Genomic DNA, 21,025 nt, shown 5'->3' on the forward strand with positions numbered 1-21,025 from the left:
TGTGGTGCCGGTGCAGCATCTTTCCGGCGCTCTCTGCATTTCCCAGAGGCCCCAGCCGGGCCCTCCTGAGGCTGGGAACTTCCAGAGCACCCTAATCAGGCAGGCCCGAGGGACCCTCCCGCAAAATCCCCAAACAGGACACAGTGACAGACGCAGGTGCGCACGGAGCTTTATTTTTGCAGGATTCCTTGAGGTCTGGCTCCCGCAGGGCCGGGTGTGTGAGTGGTGGCGACCTCGAGGCCCCCCTGTGTGCCAGGCCGGATCGGGCTGGGATGTGACAGCACCGCCCGTTCGGGGGCCCCCGCCCTCGTCACGCGGCGGGGCCCCAGTCCTGCGGGGCCTCGCGGCCCGACACGAGGCCGCCGTCCCCCGCGCGCGTGCAGGGCACCTGCGGAGCGGCCGGGGCGCGCGCCGGGCTGGGGCTGCGGGGCGGCCGGGCGCTCTCCTGGGTGGGCGCCCTGCGCTCCGGGAAGCAGAAGCTGCACGTCTCCACCGGCTCCAGCGGACCCGTGGCGCTCCCGGCTTCCATCCAGTGATCTGCCCGAGGGGAAGCCGCGTTGGCCTTGGCCGGACCCGCACTCCTCCCTCGGGGGACAGCGTCAGGGAAACGGTGGCTGCCTCAGCGGGGAGACGACGTTCCTCCGCCAAGCGCCCCATCCACCGACTGGGCCCCTACACCCTCCAGCTCCCAAGTTGGGGCCCCTGGGCAGGAGCAGGCTTGGGGGGACACTGCGGTCACCCACCCCCACCCCCAGGCTGTCCACCCCAGTCATCCCGGCCTTGCTGGACTGCAGTGCGGGGCTGCACGGCGCCGGCGCTAGGGCAGGGCAGAGCAGGGCAGGGCCCAGCCTGTCTCACAAGTGAGAGGCAAGAACTCCCGTGGAGGCTCACCCTTGGTGGACGTGGCCCCCGGCCGGCTGGGCCCCGGCGGGGGCGGGCCCGAGAACTGCGCACTTCTGCGCTTGAGGAAGCAGGCGACGGCCAGCAGGAAGCAGCAGACGATGGCGCCCAGGCAGAGCCCCAGGGTGCTGTAGACCAGGGCCAGCTGCTCTGTGCTCAGCTTCAGTCCCGGGGGCGCTGCAAGACAGCGGGGCTGGGGGAGCTCAGGAGGGACTCCTCACGCTGGGACCCATCTGGAGCCGTAGCAGCAAAGACCTGCCCTCCTGCCCGGACTGGGAAGACAAACCACCCCCAACTGCCTCCACCCCCCTTGCTCTAGCAGCTTCTCCCAAGACCTCAGCACAGTCCACCTCACTGGTGGCCCTCGGGCTGTATGTCCTGGGTGGGGCAGTTTCAGCGGGGGAAGGACAGCATGGACCGGAGGCCAGGGAGGGTCTCTCACTCTGCCTGGCCTGAAGCCTCCTCCCCTTGGGAGGAGCAGGGTAATGGGGGACACCATCTTGAGGAGACTCTGTAACTGCTCAGGGCTTGGGGTGGGGAAGACGAGGGCAGGGGTGGCCTCTGGGGAAGCAGGCCCCTGCCCCCAGGCCTGTCACTCTACCTCTCAGAGGTGACTCTGTCTAGAGTCAAATAAATGCCCCCCTTGCCCAAGCCCCTCATCCTCCGGGCGCCTTGCGCTGGGTGGAAAGCCAGCCCAGCAGCTGGGATTTGGATGACATCAGGGAGTGGGCGGTAACGTGAGCCCTCCTGTGCCAGGCATGTCTGCCAAAGCAACAGTTCTGAAGACATCTCAGACTTCTTCGGGGTCGGGGTGCTCTCATTCCAAGGACATTCCGGCCGCTGTGTGCCACCTTGTCCCCCTCAACCCCGTGGGGTCACTGCAGCTCGACTTCTGCTCTGCGCATCGCGGAAAGGGCCTCCTCCAGGACCCCCGGCACTGCTTCCTCCAGCCTTGCATGTTTGGGGGTTCATCTTGCCAACACCCCCCACTCCCCAGCCCAGGACCAATAGTGGCAGGTAAATAAGAAAGAACCAAGCCACAGGGGCCTCTCGGAGGACAGCTCAGATCCATATGTTCACACTGAAAGTGGACTTTCCCCATGGCCAGGGACCCTCCCATCTTAGCACCCTGGACACGGCTGTCTGCTTCATCCTGAGGGCTGGCCCTGTTGGACAGTTGAGTAGGAATCTACAATAAGACGGGTAATGAGAGGCTGGAGCAATAGCACAGCGGGTAGGCGTTTGCTTGCATGCAGCCGACCCGGATTAGATTCCTAGCAGCCCATATGGTCCCCTGAGCACTGCCAGGGGTAATTCCTCAGTGCAGAGCCAGGAGTGACCCCGTAGTGTGCATTACCCTGTACCCCATTACCCCATAGTGTGCATCGCCGAGTGTGACCCAAAAAGCAAAAAAAAGAAAAAGAAAAACGTTGGGTAATGAGAAGCAGCAGTTCCAAGTCCTTTTCCTTGACAAGGGTAGGGCCCCACATTAAGATAGCTGGGAAAAGATACTATATAATCAGCTTCCCAGAGCAAAGCCTTCTGTTGACAGAGGGTTTGAAGGTCAACTCTTGTTGGCTGCCTGGCTCTGCAGAAGCTCTGAGTTCCTTGAGTAGTGCTCATGCTCTTTATTTCTGGAGGAGGGGACAGCACAGGGAGTGCCCCTGGAAGTGCTCAGGGCTTACTCCTAGTTCCATGCTCAGGGACCACTCCTGGCAGTGCTCAGCGGACCAGATGGGGTTAAACCCAAGTCAGATGGAACCCGAGTCAGCCGTGCACAAGGCAAACACCCTACCCTGCTGTATTCCTGTCTGGCTCATGTTCTTTAAAACTTTTCAATGTCACCTTCTGTTCTCCTGAAATTCTTTGCTGTGAGCCATGAACAGGGAGCCTGGCCCTGGGAGGTTTGGACTGGCTTTTCCTGCCAACACATCCCCTGGCCTCAGCACATGACTCCCTGAGCATCCAGCTCATGCAGAGCAAGGTCATCTAGATCATCTCGGGCAGTGAGATCATCCCATGGCAGCTTTCACAGCCTGGCAGGACACCATGTCCCCGCCATGTGGCAGCTCAGGCAGGTGCTTCAGGGCTATCTCAGTCCTCACATCACCGATATGGTGGTGGGCTAGATAGGAGAGAGGGGACACCCCTGTTGCTTGCCTCTTCCTGCTCTTTCTTCCTTTTCATTTGGGGGGGTCTCTTAGATGCTCAGGATAATCGAGCTCCCCGTGATTCTTGGCCAAGCTAGCCAGCAGGAGAGGGCATGAGGATGTGGCGCTAGGTGTCACCACAGGCCCTGGGCTGTGCTTGGAGACTGATGCCAGGTACAGAATCAGGCTCAGCTGTATGCTAGACGTGTACCTCCAGCCCTGTTCTCTCTCTCTGGTCCTTGCTCCCCTTTTCACCCACATATTTCCTGACACCAAAAAGAAACAAGGAGAGGGAAGAACATGTGGGTTGGAGCAAGAATATACTGGGTAGGGAGCTTGCCTTGCACATGGCCGACCTGTGTTTGGTCCCCAGCACCACATAGGGTCACCTGAGCACTTCCAGGAGTAATCCGTGAGCAGAGCTGGGTGGGGACCAAAAACAAAAACAAACCTAAAAAAGGAACAGAAGACCAGATGTGGAAAGAAAAAAATTGATAATAGTTTTCTCCATAAATAAATATAGAAAAAACCAGGGGACCGTATGGGGTATGGAATGGGATAAGATTCCCCTGTCCCCACCCCACCCCCAATTTTTTTTTTGTTAAGTTACCATGTTGCTTTTATTTTAAAAACTGATCGAGGGCTGGAGCAATAGCACAGCGCCTTGCATTGCAGCCAACCCAGGTTTGAATCCCAGCATCCCATATGGTCCCCTGAGCACCGCCAAGGGTAATTCCTGAGTGCAGAGCCAGGAGTGACCTCTGTGCATCGCCGGATGTGACCCAAAAAGCAAAAAACCAAAAACAAACAAACAAAACTGATCTGGGTATCAGTTCCAAACAGAAAAGCCACTCAGAGCCATTCTGGTGGTACACCCCTCTCAGAGCCTTGCTAAAGCCGTCCAGAAATGATGGGGAGGCTGTGACACTCAGGGCCGTGTCCCTGCGACTGTGGTGGGAAGCAATTGGCTCTCTGGGACCCGGCCCTGCCAGACTGGAGGCCTCTCCCGTTTAATCGCTACCTTCTCACCCCATGGGAGCACAGGTGAACACATTGCAAAGTTGTCTGGGAATGAAAATCTTCTCTCGATGATGGCTTGGGGTGCAATTGTAGGGCCCCACCGCCAGGAGGCAGCACCCTCCAGGTGGTTTCTTTCTTTCTTTCTTTCTTTTTTTTTTTTTTTTTGCTTTTTGGGTCACACCCTGCTATTCACAGGGGTCACTCCTGGCTCTGCACTGAGGAATTACCTCTGGTGGTGCTCAGGGGACCATATGGGATGCTGGGAACCGAACCCGGGTCAGCCTCGTGCAAGGCAAAGGCCCTACCCGCTGTGCTATCACTCCAGCCCCTCCAGGTAGCTTCTAGAGCCACAGGGCCATTTGCATTTCCAAGCCAGTGATTGTTTTTGGTTAATTAGAGTCTTCAAAGTGAGCTCTCATATAAAAATAGAATTTCCCCGGCCTGCTGCTGCCCCAATCAGACTCAGGCTGGCCGTTTGGATGCTTCGTAGGGTTGCACTGTAGTGATGCTTTGCTCCGGGGGCAGGGCACAGGGGGTCTTCGTGGCCCTGGCAAGCCTGAGCCAGAAACCCCGGCCAGTCCTGGACTGCTCTGCCGGCTTCAGCCAGAGCAGAAAGGCTAACTTTAATTCCGGGCCCCGAAGCCACAGCTCACTGTGTTGAATGTGACTTTTGGACATTTCACTCTTCATTAATTCATTTCCTCATCTGTAAACAGAACATGCCATTCCTGTCTTTCAGCACTGTCATTCCTGAGGTAAAAACCTACCGGGAGCAGGCCTGGGTGGAAAGTTTGAGAATGGCCCGGCATCCTCGAGCTCTCTATTTCTTCCTACCAGAGATTGAGCCCAGGGCCACCTGCACAGAAGGCTGAGTGTTCCCACGAAGTCACACCTGTGGCTGGGGCTTCCTGTCCCTCCCTCCCAGGAGACGGCAGAGCAGCCAGCACCCATCTTGTCCCAAGTCCACGAGCTGACTCAGGCTCCCTGCTTTCTCTGAGCGCAGTGCTTGCTCTCGGGGCTTCCCCCGACGGGAATCCATCTCCAAGCCCCATCCCTCGAGCCTGGCCCCCAGAGGCCCGCTCCCTTTCACGGCGTGGTGTGTTGCTTGCCTTGCCCTTTCTACACTGCTGGACCCATTACTCCTGAATGAGACTCTCCCGCTGGCCACTGCCTCCCTCCTCAGTGACCTTTTATGGACTTTGCAGGTCTCATGAAGTTTGGGTGTAGAGCTGAGCTGATTCTGGGTTTGGTTTGGGGCCATTTTGTTTTTGTTTGGGGGCCACACCCAGCTGTGCTCAGGACTTACTCCTGGCTCTGTGCTCAGGAATTATTCCTGGTAGTGCACGAAGTACCATATGGGATGCTGGGGATCAAATCAGGGTGGACCGCATGCCACCATACCCACTGTACCTGATCCTGGATGGGGGTCAGTTCAATGAAGAGTGTCCTTGCAAAAGAAGAGAGCCAGAAGACAGTCTCAGACGTGCAGGGAGCCAGGGAAGACCCAACCTAGACTGCTGGGTGTGGCCACAGCCCAACACACCAGGACCCCTGAGCTGGAGGAGCTGAGGAAGGACCTTCTTTGGAGCTTTTACTTTTCATTTTAATTTTTTAATTTCCTTTGGGGAGTCACACTCAGCTGTGCTCAGGCTTACTCAGGAATCACTCCTGGTGTGGCTGGGGAACCATAAGGGATCCCAGGGATCAAATCCTGGTAGGCTGTGTGCAAGGCAAGAACCCTGCCCACTGCACTATCTCTCTGGTTCCAACACATATGTGTGAAGTGTTCTTTGTTTTATTTTGTTTTGTTTTTTGAGTCACACCTAGCAATGCTCAGGGGTTACCCCTGGCTCTGCACTCAGAAATATACTCCTGGCAGTGCTTGGGGAATCTGGATCCCTGTGATGCCAGGAATCAAACCCGGGTTGGCTGCGTACAAGGCAAGTGTCCTACCCACTGTGCTCTCTTTCTGGCCCCTGAAGTGTTGTGAATTAAGGTTTCAGTCATCTTCCGATTTCCCTGTGCAGTTCCCACAGTATTGCAGCATCTAGGGGTTCTCTGTGGTCCTATGTGCTTTGATAGATGCCCTTGAGGATGTTATTCCAAGGTGAGGTTTGGGGACTCCCCCAAGCTGGGCATGGCGGCTGAGTGGTACTGTGCTATCCCTTTCTGTCCCTACAATCCAGCACCACGGAGCTGCCTGCCTGCTTGTCCTTGTCTTTCTTGTCTGTCAGTGGAGGCCTCTGGCCTTGCCATGAAGAGTCCCTCCCAGGGCCTCGGGGGCTCCGCTGTGGTCACCATGCCCAGGCTCCCGGTCTTGTGCCAGGGCTGCCCTGAGTCCACAGCGTCTGATTCCCCCAATCCCCCGGCTGCCCCATGCCCCGTCCCCACAGTGTCCATCTCTGCCCTGCCCTCCCTTCCCGTACACATTATTTTATCTCTGCAAAGCAGGGAGCCGTCAGCAGCAGAGAGCGTCAGAACTGCTCTCTGTGGGTGGGCCCGGGCCGTGCTCGTGTCTGCTCAGGCTTTGGTGAATTCTTTTTCTGGATCCTTCCTTCCTACTGCATACCACTAAACAGAGGCCCAGTTCACGGGCACTGTACTCAGCCCTAGAGCTGAGTGTCCCGTGGCTCACTTTTTTTTTTTTTTTAGCTTCTTTTTTGGGTCATACCCAGCAATGCTCAGAGGTTACTTTGGCTCTGCGCTCAGGAATTACTCCTGACAGTGCTCGGGGGACCATATGGGATGCTGGGAATTGAACCCGGGTTGGCCGCATGCAAGGCAAATGCACTATCCACTGTGCTATGGTTCTGGTTTCCTGTTGCTCACTTTTAGGGGGTCTCCCTTGCCTCGGAATCAAAATCTTGCAGGCACTGTTAGCTGTGCACCCTCTGGGTCTCAGGCCCCTCTGCCTTCAGGACGAGTCAGTCTGATGTACAGGCTTACCTGGGCCTGCTTCCGCACCTCTGTGCTGTGGTCCCTGATTCCGTCCCAGGTTGCTGGACCTGACTCCGACCTCTTCAGTCCGCTGTCTCCTGACATCGGTTGGGAAATTCGCGGTGCTCCTGAACTTGTCACAGAAGTAGGTGCATTGCATGGGGTGGCGGCCACAGATGGAGGCACAGCTGATGCAGTCCTTCAGCAGCTGGTCGTAGTACCGGCCCTGCTCCTTGCGACAGCTGAGGGACTCTGGGAAACAGAAAGGGGGTTGCCCTAGGGTGACAGACATTGACAGATTGTCTAGCCTTGGAGGACAGTAGAGTTTAAAAAGAAATCCGCCGGAGTGGCCAGGAATCCCTGGCACCAAACAGCAGCATTGCACCCTTGGGTCCTCACTGCATCCTCGGACCCTGCACTGCATTCTCAGACCCTCACTGCATCTTTGGGTCCTGAACTGCATCCTCAGACCCTCACTGCATCCCTCAGTCCTGCATTGCATCCTCAGATCCTCACTGCATCCTCAGACCCTCACTGCATCCTTGGGCCCTCACTGCAACCTCAGGCCCTGCATTATATCCTCAGACCCTAACTGCATTCTCAGGTCCTCACTGCATTCTTGGGCCCTGCACTGCATCCTTAGGTACTCACCAATAATAAAATAATTAAACATTAAAAAATGTAGTCAAATTCCTCAAAAGCAATTCCAAGGGCTCAGGGGGCATGCCTCTTCTGTCCCAAGTTTGATTCCTGCATTTTGTGTCCCGGGCCCAATGCATAGAGCCCTGAAAGCACTTCTGGGTCTATGCAATGCCACATTACCAAGCCCAAGCTTTGAACCGTTGTCTGGTTGGTCACGTATTGCCAGAGCCAGTATCCCCTGAGAAGTGCTTTGAAGGTACCCCTTAGAAAGCAATTCCAGAGTAATCCAATTTCCAATATGGAAACCAAGGTTGTACATTATCCTCTAAAGACTGTTATGTTAGCATCTCATACATTTAATAAATGATTGTTGGATGCTGAGTCACATCTGGTAGTGCTTGTGGAGTGACTCCTGGTCTTGTGCTTGGAAATCACTCCTGATGGTGCTCAAAGGACCACTAGGTGCTGGGGCTCGAACCCAGGTCTCCCACATGCAAACTATGTGCTCCAGCCCTTAGGGCCATCTCCCTTGCCCTATATATGTTTTGACATGTAGCATTTTCTAGAACTATTATTTAAAATGCTTTTATTTTTCATTCTTATTTCATTCTCCTTAGGCCTATAGATAATTGACGAGTGCATTTCTTGGTTTCTAAACTTATACACGGATTTTTTTTTGTTATCTCTTAGCATTGATATCCAGTTTATTACATTGTCATGCCAAACTCTTTAAATTTCAAATCCAATAAAGGAGAAGCTTTTATTAAACTAAGAATGGGTTGGCACCAGAGACATAGTACAGCAGGCAAGGCCTCTACTTGCCTTATACAAAGCTGACCCGGGTTCACCTCCTGACACAATATGGACCCCCAAGCCCCACTAGAAGTGATCTCTGAGTGAGGAGCCAGGAGTAAGCCCTGAGCACTGCCAGGTGTGGCCCCCAAACAAACAAAAAATCGTAAGGTTGGGGCGAGTCCCACAGAGGCTCTGAGCGCCGCCACGGGCATAAGCTCCTGCTCTGATGTTTCTGCTCACAGCCTACGGGTACATGCAGGGCCTGGGAGGCAGAGACATCAGTGTCCCAGGGAGAACAGAAACAGAGTGGGGAGAGCGCATCAGGTAGGGCACGTGCCTGGCATGTGGCTGCCCTGGGTATGACTCCTGACATCACATGATCCCAAGCACCTCAGGGGTGGCTCGGGGTGTCTTTGGCACTGCAGGACCTGAGCAGCACTGCTCTTGGGCCCTTGCACTGAGCTCACTGTGTGTGTGTGTGTGTGTGTGTGTGTGTGTGTGTGTGTGTCGGGAGGTGGGGGGCAGATCCCAGACCTCCTGAGTATTACTCTGAAGCCCCATCCCCACCAACCCCCCAAAAAGCCTCAAATACAACAGAGCAAGTTATAAAAAAAGAACAAACAAAAGTTTTATTTTTCCAAAAAGTCAAGGAAAATTGGATATTGGATATAGCTTAAGTCTTAGTTATTAAGAGTTATTGCTTGGATTGATAGGATACTAAGATTCAGAGTCCTGTTTATTGGAAATTCAGGATTCAGTATTGTAGAAATGATGGGCTCTTCCACTTGCTTTTTTTTTAAATTTTTTTTGGGGGGGTCACACCAGGCGATGCACAGGGATTAACTCCTGGCTCTGCACTCAGGAATTACTCCTGGCGGTGCTCAGGGGACCATATGGGATGCTGGGAATCGAGCCTGGGTCGGCCGTGTGCAAGGCAAACACCCTACCCGCTGTGCTATCGCTCCAGCCCCCTACTTGCTCTTAAAGCACAGTGCTTTTTCCAGAGAGTAAAAAGGCAGAATTGTTCTGATGTTGGAAGCTGACAGGTCTGTCAGACTTTCCTCTTTGTGTATGTTTGGCAACTTCTACATTAAAAAGTTTCAGAAGAGCATCTGGAGAGATTTGCTTTGCATGCTGCCAACCTGGTTTTGAACCCTGGCATCCCATATGGTCTCTCAAACCCACCAAGAGTGAGCTCAGAGCCAGGAGTACACCCTGAGTACACCGGAGGGGACCTGAAAAAGAAAGGAAAAGCTGATGTCTACCAGGCAGCCCAAGACCCCTGCGAGTGTGGCTGGGTCCTGAGGGCAGGTCAGAAGGCGCCCAAGAGAGCAGCAGCGGGCACTCTGTGCACGGACAGGCGCACGCAGGGCTGCGAGGCAGCGCCGGCCAGGGTGGGGCCAGTGAGTTCAGAACGGAGGCCTGGTGGGAGCAACCCCACTCTGTCCACGGGCCACCCTCCCCCTGCCAGTAACCCCAGCTCAGTGGCACCAGCAGGGCCTCTGGGGTGATCCAGCTGTTCCCGGGCCGCCAACCCCAGAACTCACTGCAGAAGGCCGCACAGGTGTGTGGGATCTGATGGCTGCAGATGGGTTTGCAGGAGACGCAGACACTCAGCAGGGGGTCCCAGTACTGCTCCTCTGGGCAGGGCTCCATGGCCACCCGGACTGCAGGCCCTGTGGGACGAGAGGCAGGAGCGTGAGGAAAACAGGCGTCCCAAAGAGGCTGGGGTTCACGTGGCTTCTTTGGCACAGTTTCCACTTGCTTTCCTAGAGACCAGAGGGGCTGTCGACAAAGCTGCTTCTGCCCACAGCTGCCACTCCTGGGGAGCCTGACCCACATGGGTCTCAGTTTCCTGGTCTGTGAAATGGTTATTCTGAAGCTCTCATCTCAGTCATGTTCTGCCTTGTTACTACACTGATACCTTAGGGTATTTGCACATGCTTATTCCCTCTTCTTGACTGTCTATATCTCCCTCTACCTTCAGATCTCAGTTTTGTCTTCATTTCTACAGAGAAGTCTTTTGGGACTTCCCTCAACAAGGCCACCCCTTTTCTTGTTACTGACCTGCCCTTTTCCTGTTACTGTTGTCAAGTTGCTTTTATGAATGTGGTTCTTTGCTGCTATTCTCCATGAACTATGAATAGCATGCAGGAGGAGATTCTAATTTTTTAGTTTGCTACAGGGTACTTAGAACCTAACAGTGCCTAGACATAGTAGGTGTTCATTGAATGAATTAATGGGTGGGTGGGTGGGTGGGGAGAGCAAATAGGGGCCAGAAAGATAGTACAGGGGTTAAGGCGCTTGCCTAGCATGCACCCAACCTTGGTTCAATCCGTGGCACCACAAGGTCTCCTGAGCGTTGCTGGGTGCTACTCTAGAGGCACCCAGGCACCTCCAGGTGTGGCCTGGAGTCCCATAGCAGTTGGTCAGGGTAGGAAAATAATCCCCAGCACCGCAAGGCACAAACAGCACCACAACTTCAGACCCTTGCATAGAACTGCCAGCCTGGGTGGCATACAGTCTCCTGGAGGGGCCTCCAGCCCCAGTGAGCACTGCACAGCTCGGGAGCCACCCACCACACACACACACACACACACACACACACACACACACACACACACGCATGCACGCACACACACACACAAGCATACACACACATACACACACGAGCACACACACACAAAGCACACATGCACGGGCACACACACAAAGCACGCATGCATGCACGCGCGCACACACACATACACACGCACACATGCACACATACACACAAAGCATGCATGCACACATACACATGACCCAGAAAAAGGAAGCCAACTGCCTGTGCTTGACATACAGCACTTAGTATCATTGTCTTCCCTTTGCCCCCAAGGTGTGACACACACAATAACATGAGCAGAGCACACACCGCTGGCACACGCTCATGTTCCAGCCACCACCAACCAGATATGGAGCCTTCCTTTCCCACGGGAGACTCCTTCCAGCTCCCACTCACTCTGAGAGCCGATCCCGGCCGTGATTCTTGCCCTGCTCCACCAGCACGAGCCGCTCAGAAGAGGGGGGCCACACCCGGCAGTGCTCAGGGCTTACCCCTGGCTCTGCCCTCAGGAATTACTCCTGGCAGTGCTCAGGGGACCACATGGGGTGCTGGGGATTGAATGGGGTCTCCTGCGTGCGAGTCGGGCATCTCACCCACTGTAGTATGCTTCGGCTTCCCCAGCTTTCTGAGGTTTGTCCCTGAAGCAGTTTGCTCTACGTGAGCTACCTGTGTAGGAATGCATTCTCTTACTCTTCTGGTGTGAGACAATTCACTTCCCCAGTTTCTCCTTGTCAACATTTTGCAGGGGGTTAGTTTATTCCTTAACAACAGTAGCTGAGAGATGACCTGGACCTGCTTGGAACACAGCAGCTTCAACACAGGGATTTTTTTCTGCTATTAAGACAGAAAAGGATATTTGCCCTTCAAGATGAAGGATAGGGGGCTGGAGTGATAGCACAGCGGGTAGGGCGTTTGCCTTGCACGCGGCCGACCCGGATTCGAATCCCAGCATCCCATATGGTCCCCTGAGCACCGCTAGGGGTGATTCCTGAGTGCATGAGCCAGGAGTGACCCCTGTGCATCGCCGGGTGTGACCCAAAAAGAAAAAAAAAAAAAAGATGAAGGATATATTTTCATTTCTAATTTTTTCTTCCAATTTTTATTGAGGCACAGTGATTTACAATATTGTTAGTAATGGGGGAGAAATCTATGGCTAGAGGTGAATATGGCTCATGGTTGAGTACAAGTCTTGTTAAATGAGATTCTTTTTTTTTTTTTTTTTTTTTTTGCTTTTTGGGTCACGCCTGGCGATGCACAGGGGTTACTCCTGGCTTTGCACTCAGGAAGGAATTACCCCTGGCAGTGCTAGGGGACCATATGGGATGCTGGGAATTGAACCCGGGTCGGCCGCGTGCAAGGCAAACGCCCTACCCGCTGTGCTATTGCTCCAGCCCCAATGAGATTCTGATTTGACTGACTGACAGAGAACTAAACAAAAAGTAGCAGAAGGTTAATAATAATAAAGATTAAAGATAAATAATAGAGAAACACTGAAAAATAATAACAAAAATAAAGAAAGCTATAATCTGGCTCTGAAAAAAAAATGTCTAACCCTTTAGCTAGATTGACTAAGGAAGTGAAGAAGATACCAGTTTCTATAATTAGAAATTAAAGAGCATTACTGGTTTTATAGAAACTGAAAAGACAATCAGACAACACTGTGCACAATTATATACCAATAAAATTGGATAACCAAAATAAAATGGAGAAGGTCCTAGAAACACAGTCTGTCTGTGCCACTTGAAATGTCACTTGAAGAAAAAGAGTATCTGAACAGACATAAGAAGACTAAATCAGTAATATTCCAATAAAAAGTGCAGGCCCAGGAGGTCTCACAGGTAAATCCTGCCAAATGTCTAAGGGGGAATTTACATAAATATCTTTCAAACCCTTCCTCCAAATGGGAAGAAATATTTTCTAACTCACTCTATGAGATCAGCATTAGACTGATACCAAAGCCTAATAAGAATCATAAGAAAAATCTAAAAAGGAAAAAATTACAGATCAAGGGGCTTTATGACTGGAGATGTACAAGTTTTCAGCAAAATATTAGCTAGTCAGGGGCTGGAGCAATAGCACAGCAGGTAGGGCATTTGCTTTGCACGCGGCCGACCAGAGTTCGATTACCAGCATCCCATATGGTCCCCCAAGCACCACTAGGAGTAATTCCTGAGTGCAGAGCCAGGAGTAACCCCGAGCATAGCTGGTTGTGACCCAAAAAAGAAAAAAAAATTAGCTAGTCAAATCCAACAGCAGATTTAATTAGATACTATGAAGCAATTTAATTTCACAATTCAATGATAATTCAATATATGAAAACCTATCAACATCATATTAAAAGAATGTTAATGAGAAAAATGAAAGAGGAACTTACATGGTCATCTCAATTGATGCGGAGAGAATACTTAAGATTTCATGGGCCAGAGTCAGCAAATAGGACATTTGCCTTGCGTGTGGCAGGCCTGGGTTCAATCCCTGTACCTCACCGGGTTCAATCCCTGTACCTCACAGTGTTCCCTGAGCCCTGCCAAGAGTGATCCCCGAGCGCAGATCTAGAAGTAAGCCCAGAGCACTGCCAGGTGTGACACCGGAAAACAAAAAACAAAACCAAAAAAGGATACTTGAAAATATTAATGCCTATGTAGACAATGGGCTGGAGTGATAGCACAATGGGTAGGGCGTTTGCCTTGCACACAACTGACCAGAGTTCGATTCCTCCATGCCTCTTGGAGAGCCTGACAAGCTACCCTGTGTATCCTGCCCACACGGCAGAGCCTGACAAGCTACCGGTGGCATATTCAATATGCCAAAAACAGTCACAACAAGTCTCACGATGGAGACGTTACTGGTGCCCACTCGAGCAAATCAAACAATGGGACGACAGTAACAGTGCAGTGCTATGTAGACGATAACTTATACAACACAATACAAGCCATATATGACACACCCACAACTAATTACTTGAAATACATACAGAAATGGTAATTAGGGCCGGACTGATAGTACAGTAGGCAGGGCGGTTGCCTCGTGTTGCGGCTGACCTGGGTTTGATCCCCGGCATCCCATATGATCCCCAAGCACCTCGAGGGATAATTCCTGAGTGCAGAGCCAGGAGTAACCCCTGAGCATCGCTGGGTGTGACCCGAAAAGCAAAAAAAAAAAAAGTATTAACAAATTCTTTCTTATCAATAATTTCACTAAATGCCAATAGCTTGAACACATTAATCAATAGACATAAAGTGACCAGATTAAACAGGGAACAAAATCCAAGTTTCCATTGTCCACAGGAGACCCTCTTGTGCTCCAATTACAAATATGAATTTAAAGCAAATGGTTGTAACATAGCCTAAAATGTCAGGAAGAGGCATAGTTATATCAGTCAAAACAGATTTAAAGCTATAATAGTTAATACTAGATAGGGACAGACTTTATGTAAGATTAATATCTCTAGAGGATTTAACACTCGTTCAGATATTGCAACAGATTAAGGAGCATCAAATTATATAAATCAACTATTAACTATTCAAGCAGAGGTATGTCCAGTAACACAGTAGTAGTAAGGAACTTTAACATCCCATCCTCATCAAAGGACAGATAACCCAGGTAGAAAATCAAGGGAAACAGCATTTAATTTAATTTAATTTAATTAATTTATTTATTTATTTTTGCATTTTGGGTCATACCTGGCAACGCACAGGGGTTACTCCTGGCTCTGCACTCAGGAATTACCCCTGGCTGTGTTCAGGGGACCATATGGGATGCTGGGATTTGAACCCGGGTCGGCCGCGTGCAAGGCAAACGCCCTACCCACTGTGCTATCTCTCCAGCCCCAGCATTTTATTTTATTTAAAAAAATTTTTTTTATTGAATCACCATGTGGAAAGTTACAAAGTTCTCAGGCTTATGTCTCAGTTATACAATACTCAAACACCCATCCCTTCAGTGCCCATATTCCACCACCAAAAACCTCAGTAATACCTCCCGCCCCCCCCACCCCCAACTGCATAACTGATGAATTTCACTTCATTTTTTCTTTACCTTGATTACATTCCATATTTCAACACAAAACTCACTATTGTTGTTGGAGTTTTCCCCCAAGAAAGACAGCCCTACTACCAAAGAAGCATTTGATAATTAGTTTTCCATTGCTGAGAATGAAGAGATATGTAGCCCCACTGCTCCAAGTACATAACTCTTTTTTTTTCTTTTTCCTTTTCTCTTTTTCCTCATCCCCCTTCCCGCGCCTCATAGTATGGTGGACACCACGCCACGGGAAACAGCATTTTAAACGAGTGTTTGGATGGGATGAATTTAGTAGACGTTTATAAGTGTTCTCTACACCCCCTAAAACTTAACACACCCTTCTCTAGTGAGATGGGGCATTAAATTTTTTAAAATACCATCTTAATTGAGGTACCAGAGTTTCCAATACTTTTAATTAAACTTTTAATGCATACATCATTCCAACACCACACCCATCACCAGAGTCTGATCCTTCCACCCAAGGCCCCTACCAGCCACACCCTTCCCATTCAAGCTCTGTACTACAGATAAAATCTCCAGCGTTTGTTACTGATGTCATTGTTTTGGGTGTGTTACCGGCTATGATCAAGGCTTCCTCCTGGGTCTGCACTCAGTAATCTTCCTGGCAGGGCTAATGGGATCATATGTAGTGTCAGGGATTGAACCCGAGTTGACGCATACAAGGCAAGTACCTTCCCTGGTATACTATTTTTCTGGCCCCACACGGAGATGTTTTGAGGACAGAGCACATGTTGGGACACAAAAGAAGTATTAGGAAAGTCGTGGAGACTAAAATTATATCAAGTCACCTTTTTAGGCCACGATAGAATTAAGCTAGAAATCAATCACTAAGAAAAGAAAGATAAAAACTCAAAAACATTTAAAGACTATGCAGATGATGGCTAGTGGGTTGACAAGGAAGTCAAAGACGAAATAAAATACTACTGGACACAAATAAGACTAAAGAAACAAGCCATCAGCCATCAACATGGCACAGCAGAAGCATACTAAGAATGACAGTCATAGCAATATAGGCTTACATCAGGAAACAAGAAAAGTCTCAAGCAATCTAACTTTTTACTCTAGGTAACTAGAAAAAGAAAACAAATGAAAGTAAAATCAGTAGAAGTATGGAAACGACAAAATTTAAACCAATAAAATAGAAATCATAAAAGATAATATAAAAGATTAATAAAACCAGGAGCTGTTTCTTCAACATGATAAATAAGACTGACAAATCTTTAATTAGGCTCATGATTAAAAAAAAATCTACAAGTAGGATAAGAAATAAAAGTGGGAAATAAAAACATAAACCATAGAAACACAAAGGATAAGCATTTACTACAAACAACTTTACTTCACTAACTTGGAGAAACTAGTAGAAATGGATAAGTTCTTGAAATCATACAATGTCCTACCACTGAGTCAGGATAATAAAAAACTTTTACAAAATTTAAATAGTAATCTAGTCTCTGAAAAGTTTTTCTTTTCTGCATCTGTAAAGCTGGGGATATCACAGATGGACAAAGATCTCCATTTTTTTTTTTTTCTGCTTTTTGAGTCACACCCGGCAATGCACAGGGGTTACTCCTGGCTCATGCACTCAGGAATTACTCCTGGCGGCGCTCAGGAGTAATTCTGAGCTAATTCTAATTCTGGGATGCTGGGAATCGAACCCGGGTTGGCTGTGTGCAAGGCAAACGCCCTACCCGCTGTGCTATCACTCCAGCCCCAAGGACCTCCGCTTTTGATCCTTCCCTGAAGAGACACAATAAAATGTTTTGATCCCAGCTGAAGAGACACAATAAAATGCTTTGATCCCAGCTGCCCGGCCCTCCCCTCCCCCCGCAAAGTCCCTGCAAAAGCAAAAACCCAAGTCTGGATGATTTATTAGTGAGTTCTAAACCCTCAGAGGTTACCTACTACCTAAAATTTTGGGGAATTCTTCCAAATGCTTTTCTTATCCTCAATAAAGTCTGATTGAACTGAATTCATCAATAATAGTGAAAGGATCATACAAGCCCACCTTCACATCTCAGACACTCTTCTTGCTCTACCACCCCTCCAGGTGAAGTTATCCTCTCAACTGCATTCCCGGGACCTTTTGAGAACTAGAAACGGGTTCCCTTCCCTTCCAGCTGGGTCCTTACACCCTCTGCTCCCAACCCCCACCACCTCAGCAGGCCCACCCCTACATCCTCTGAGCCACACAGGCATGTAGGACAGCTCTTCTCATCACAGCTCACAGTGCTCACAGTGGGTGAAGTGACACGTTTGTCACTGAATGAAGACAGACAAGGAAAGAAAGGAGCACCACGCAGCCAAATCCCTCAGAAACACTCAGGCAGCTAGCTTCAGATTCACCTGCAGCACCAAAGGAATGCAGTAAACACAGCTGGGGAGACAATAAAGCCCCCCCAAGCAAAATGAGGGAAAACAATAACAGAAGTCTCCACCAGAACCAACCAGCTCTGTACTCGCACAATGATTTTAGTGACACCAAATTGAGGGTGTTTAATGAGTTCAAAGAATGGTGACGCAGGGAGTCAGCAAAGCACAAGAAAGTATGAGAGTAGAAATGGAAAACTGGGCTGGAGCAATAGCACAGCGGGTAGGGCATTTGCCTTGCACACGGCCAACCCGGGTTCAATTCCCAGCATCCCATACGGTCCCCTGAGCACTGCCAGGAGTAATTCCTGAGTGCATGAGCCAGGAGTAACCCTGTGCACTGCTGGGTGTGACCCAAAAAGAAAAAAAGATGAAAAACTAACAAAAGTGACAGATAGGAAGAGTATGGTAGGTGACATAAAAAAAAAAAAAACACAACAAAACCTCTTTTGAATACCTCATCAACAGAATAACAGCACCTGAGGGAAAGATGAGTTAGCTCCAATATGAGATGCAGGAAACTTCTAAAAAACAGCAGGAGATGGGGAAAGTCTGACAAGAAATTAACAGCACTGCTGAAAACTTTATGGGATGAGATAAAGAGGAACAATAGAAGAATCAAAAGAGTTCCTGAAGAACAGAAAGGCAAATGTGATGAAAAAACACCAGTTTAAAAAAAATCAAAGACTAGAATTTCCCAGAGTGAGGAGTGAAAATAGACCAAATAGAAAAATTTCAAGACATGTTATAACCAGAATGACAGAAGTCAAAGACAGAGACAGAATATTGAAAACAGCAAGATAAAAATGGAACTTTACGTATGAAGGAAAGCCTAGAGACTCACAGTAGATCTATCACACGAGACCCGCGGAGCCAGAAGAGAGTGGAGGGATATAGTTTTAAAACTCGATAAAATGAACACCTTGGCAAGAACACTGTCTAGCTATATTAGCATTCAAATTTGAGGGAACAATACAGAAGTTCATGGACAAGCAACAGCCTAGGGAATTCTTAGCCATCAATTTTGCAAGAAATATTAAAAGAACCTTTTAAAAAGACAGGACAAACTTCTCAGCGCTTTGCCATACTAAATTAAGAAAAGTCTGTTTATCTCTTGGTTGCTAAGGGATTTTACTTTTTCAATAATGAATTAATGTTTCACTTACATTGAATGTTCTATTCTGGTGGGTTGTTTTTACATCTATACAGATTTTTTTTTTTTTTTGAGGTTCATTTCTTTTTTTTTTTTAATTTTATTTTTTTTTAATTTATTTATTTTTAATTAGAGAATCACCGTGAGGGTACAGTTACAGATTTATACACTTCTGTGCTCACACTTCCCTCATACAAAGTTTGGGAACCCATCCCTTCACCAGTGCCCATTCTCCACCACCCGTAAACCCAGTGTCCCTCCCATATACCATAGATGAGTGCAATCTATGGTATATAGAATAACAGAGTGGGAGACTAACACCCAAGAACTGTAGAAATAAGTACCAGGAGGTTGACTCCATGGCTTCGAGGCTGGCCTCACTTTCCGGGGAAAGGTCAACTCAGAGAAGCGATCACCAACTACATTGCAGTCGAAGGCCATGTGGGGGAAGGGAGTTGCGGGCTGAATGAGGGCTAGAGACTGAGCACAGCGGCCACTCAACACCTTTGTTGCAAACCACAACAGCTAATTAGAGAGAGAAAGCAGAAGGGAATGCCTTGCCACAGTGGCAGGGTGGGGTGGGGGGGAGATGGGATTGGGGAGGGTGGGAGGGACACTGGGTTTACGGGTGGTGGAGAATGGGCACTGGTGAAGGGATGGGTTCCCAAACTTTGTATGAGGGAAGTATAAGCACAAAAGTGTATAAATCTGTAACTGTACCCTCACGGTGATTCTCTAATTAAAAATAAATAAATTTATACAGATTTTTTATTATGATCTTTAACTTGTTATACAGACACTTAAGCATTTTCTATAACATAATATTTTCTAACATAGTCAGCATCCCCTTCAAAGGTTAAAACACATCTTTATACACTCATAAACCTATCAGATTTTCCCTTAAAATTTTTTTAAGGGATTTAGTAATAATACAGTGGGTAGGGCATTTGCCTTGAATACAGCCAACCTGGGTTTGATCCCCAGCCTCCATAGAACTCCAGCATCACCAGGAGTTATCCTTGAGAGCAGAGCCAGGAGTAAGGCCTGAGCACTGCTGGGTGTGGCCCCAAAACACAAACAAAAACCCCTCAAACTTAAAATTCTTTTATTTTACTAAATTATATATTTTAGGGTTTATTTATGTAACATTTAAAATATATCAGTAGATAATTATTCATAGCGTTAAGTTTTTAAAATTTATAAACCCATAAGAAGATATATGTATATATACATATAGTTTTTGAATTCACATGTATATGTATAGATGTCACCACCTCCACAACAATCTTTTTAAAAAAGATCCCTTTCAGGGCCATAGCAATAGGACAGCAGGTAGGGCATTTGCCTTGCACACAGTCAACCTGGATTTGATCCCTGGCATCCCTTATGATCTGCCAACCATAACTCCTGAGTGCAGTGCCACATGAGTAAGCCCGGAGTATGACTGGGTACTCAGTGTACCTGGCTCCCAAACAAAAACATACAAAACAATACAAGCAAAGAAGGAGACCTCTTCCATATGTGGGATATAAAGAAACATAAATCGAACAACAAATGTCTGGAGCTAGTGGAAGTGGGGAGTTTGTCCACGAAATCCAGCTTACACAGTGGGACATGGTTTCCAGAAGGGGCCCTTGGGACACTCATGCAGGAAAGCGGGATCTCTGGTCATGGCTGTGGTATAGGAATGGCATGTGCATGAGAAATATAATTAATAGTATCGTAAATCCTGGTACCCCAATAAAAATGTTTTAATTTAAAAAGGATCATGACCTTGGTCATACATCATGACAAAGACTTTTCCCCCCCAGGGCTGTAATGATGGTTCAATATATGAAAATCTATTCATGTAATAAGCCACATAAATAAAAGGAAAGATAAAAGTCTCATGATTAGGTCAGGAATATAGCTCGAAAGGGTGGTGCATGCGTAAGACTCCAATCTCAGGTACTCCACGGCCTCCTGAGCACTGAGTATGGCCCAGACGGTCCCCAGGCACCAACAGGTTGGCCCTGGTGGTACCCAACAGCTCCCAAAACAAGAAGCATCATACACTGGACCATCAGACTCAACTTGAGCTACAAATTGCTAGGAGTGGTCCTAGGCTCCTAAGGACCACATGGGAAGGCCCCCACCCCTACCCCCACCAATTAAAATACACATCATTCTATGGATCTCACAGTGACCAATTAAAATAATTTTAATACACATCATCATATACATAGCTTTTGGCAAAGTACACATTTGGGGGTTGGGGGAAAAGTGACAGAGAAGTGTAACAACTTATAAAGGTCTGATATAACAAACCCATAGTTAACATTACACTGAATGATGGAAAACTGAATGCTTTCCTTAGATGAAGCACAGGACACCTGTTCTTACCACTATTGTCAGTATAGTGTTGGAATACTACAC

General features: G+C 48.8%; 1 protein-coding gene across 1 annotated transcript in view; it reads right to left on the reverse strand.

Moving 5' to 3' along the window:
- Positions 1-310: 310 nt before the first annotated feature.
- Positions 311-21,025, reverse strand: part of TNFRSF13B (TNF receptor superfamily member 13B) — a 39,202-nt gene continuing 18,487 nt past the window's right edge. The window contains exons 2-5 of the mRNA XM_055136681.1: positions 9,992-10,120; positions 7,017-7,259; positions 892-1,077; positions 311-537 (exon numbers count right to left, since the gene is read on the reverse strand). Coding sequence (XP_054992656.1) covers positions 311-537; positions 892-1,077; positions 7,017-7,259; positions 9,992-10,120 — 785 coding nt within the window. The remainder of the gene's footprint in view (positions 538-891; positions 1,078-7,016; positions 7,260-9,991; positions 10,121-21,025) is intronic.

This window comes from Sorex araneus, chromosome 4 (genome assembly GCF_027595985.1).
Source record: "Sorex araneus isolate mSorAra2 chromosome 4, mSorAra2.pri, whole genome shotgun sequence".
NCBI lineage: Eukaryota > Metazoa > Chordata > Mammalia > Eulipotyphla > Soricidae > Sorex > Sorex araneus.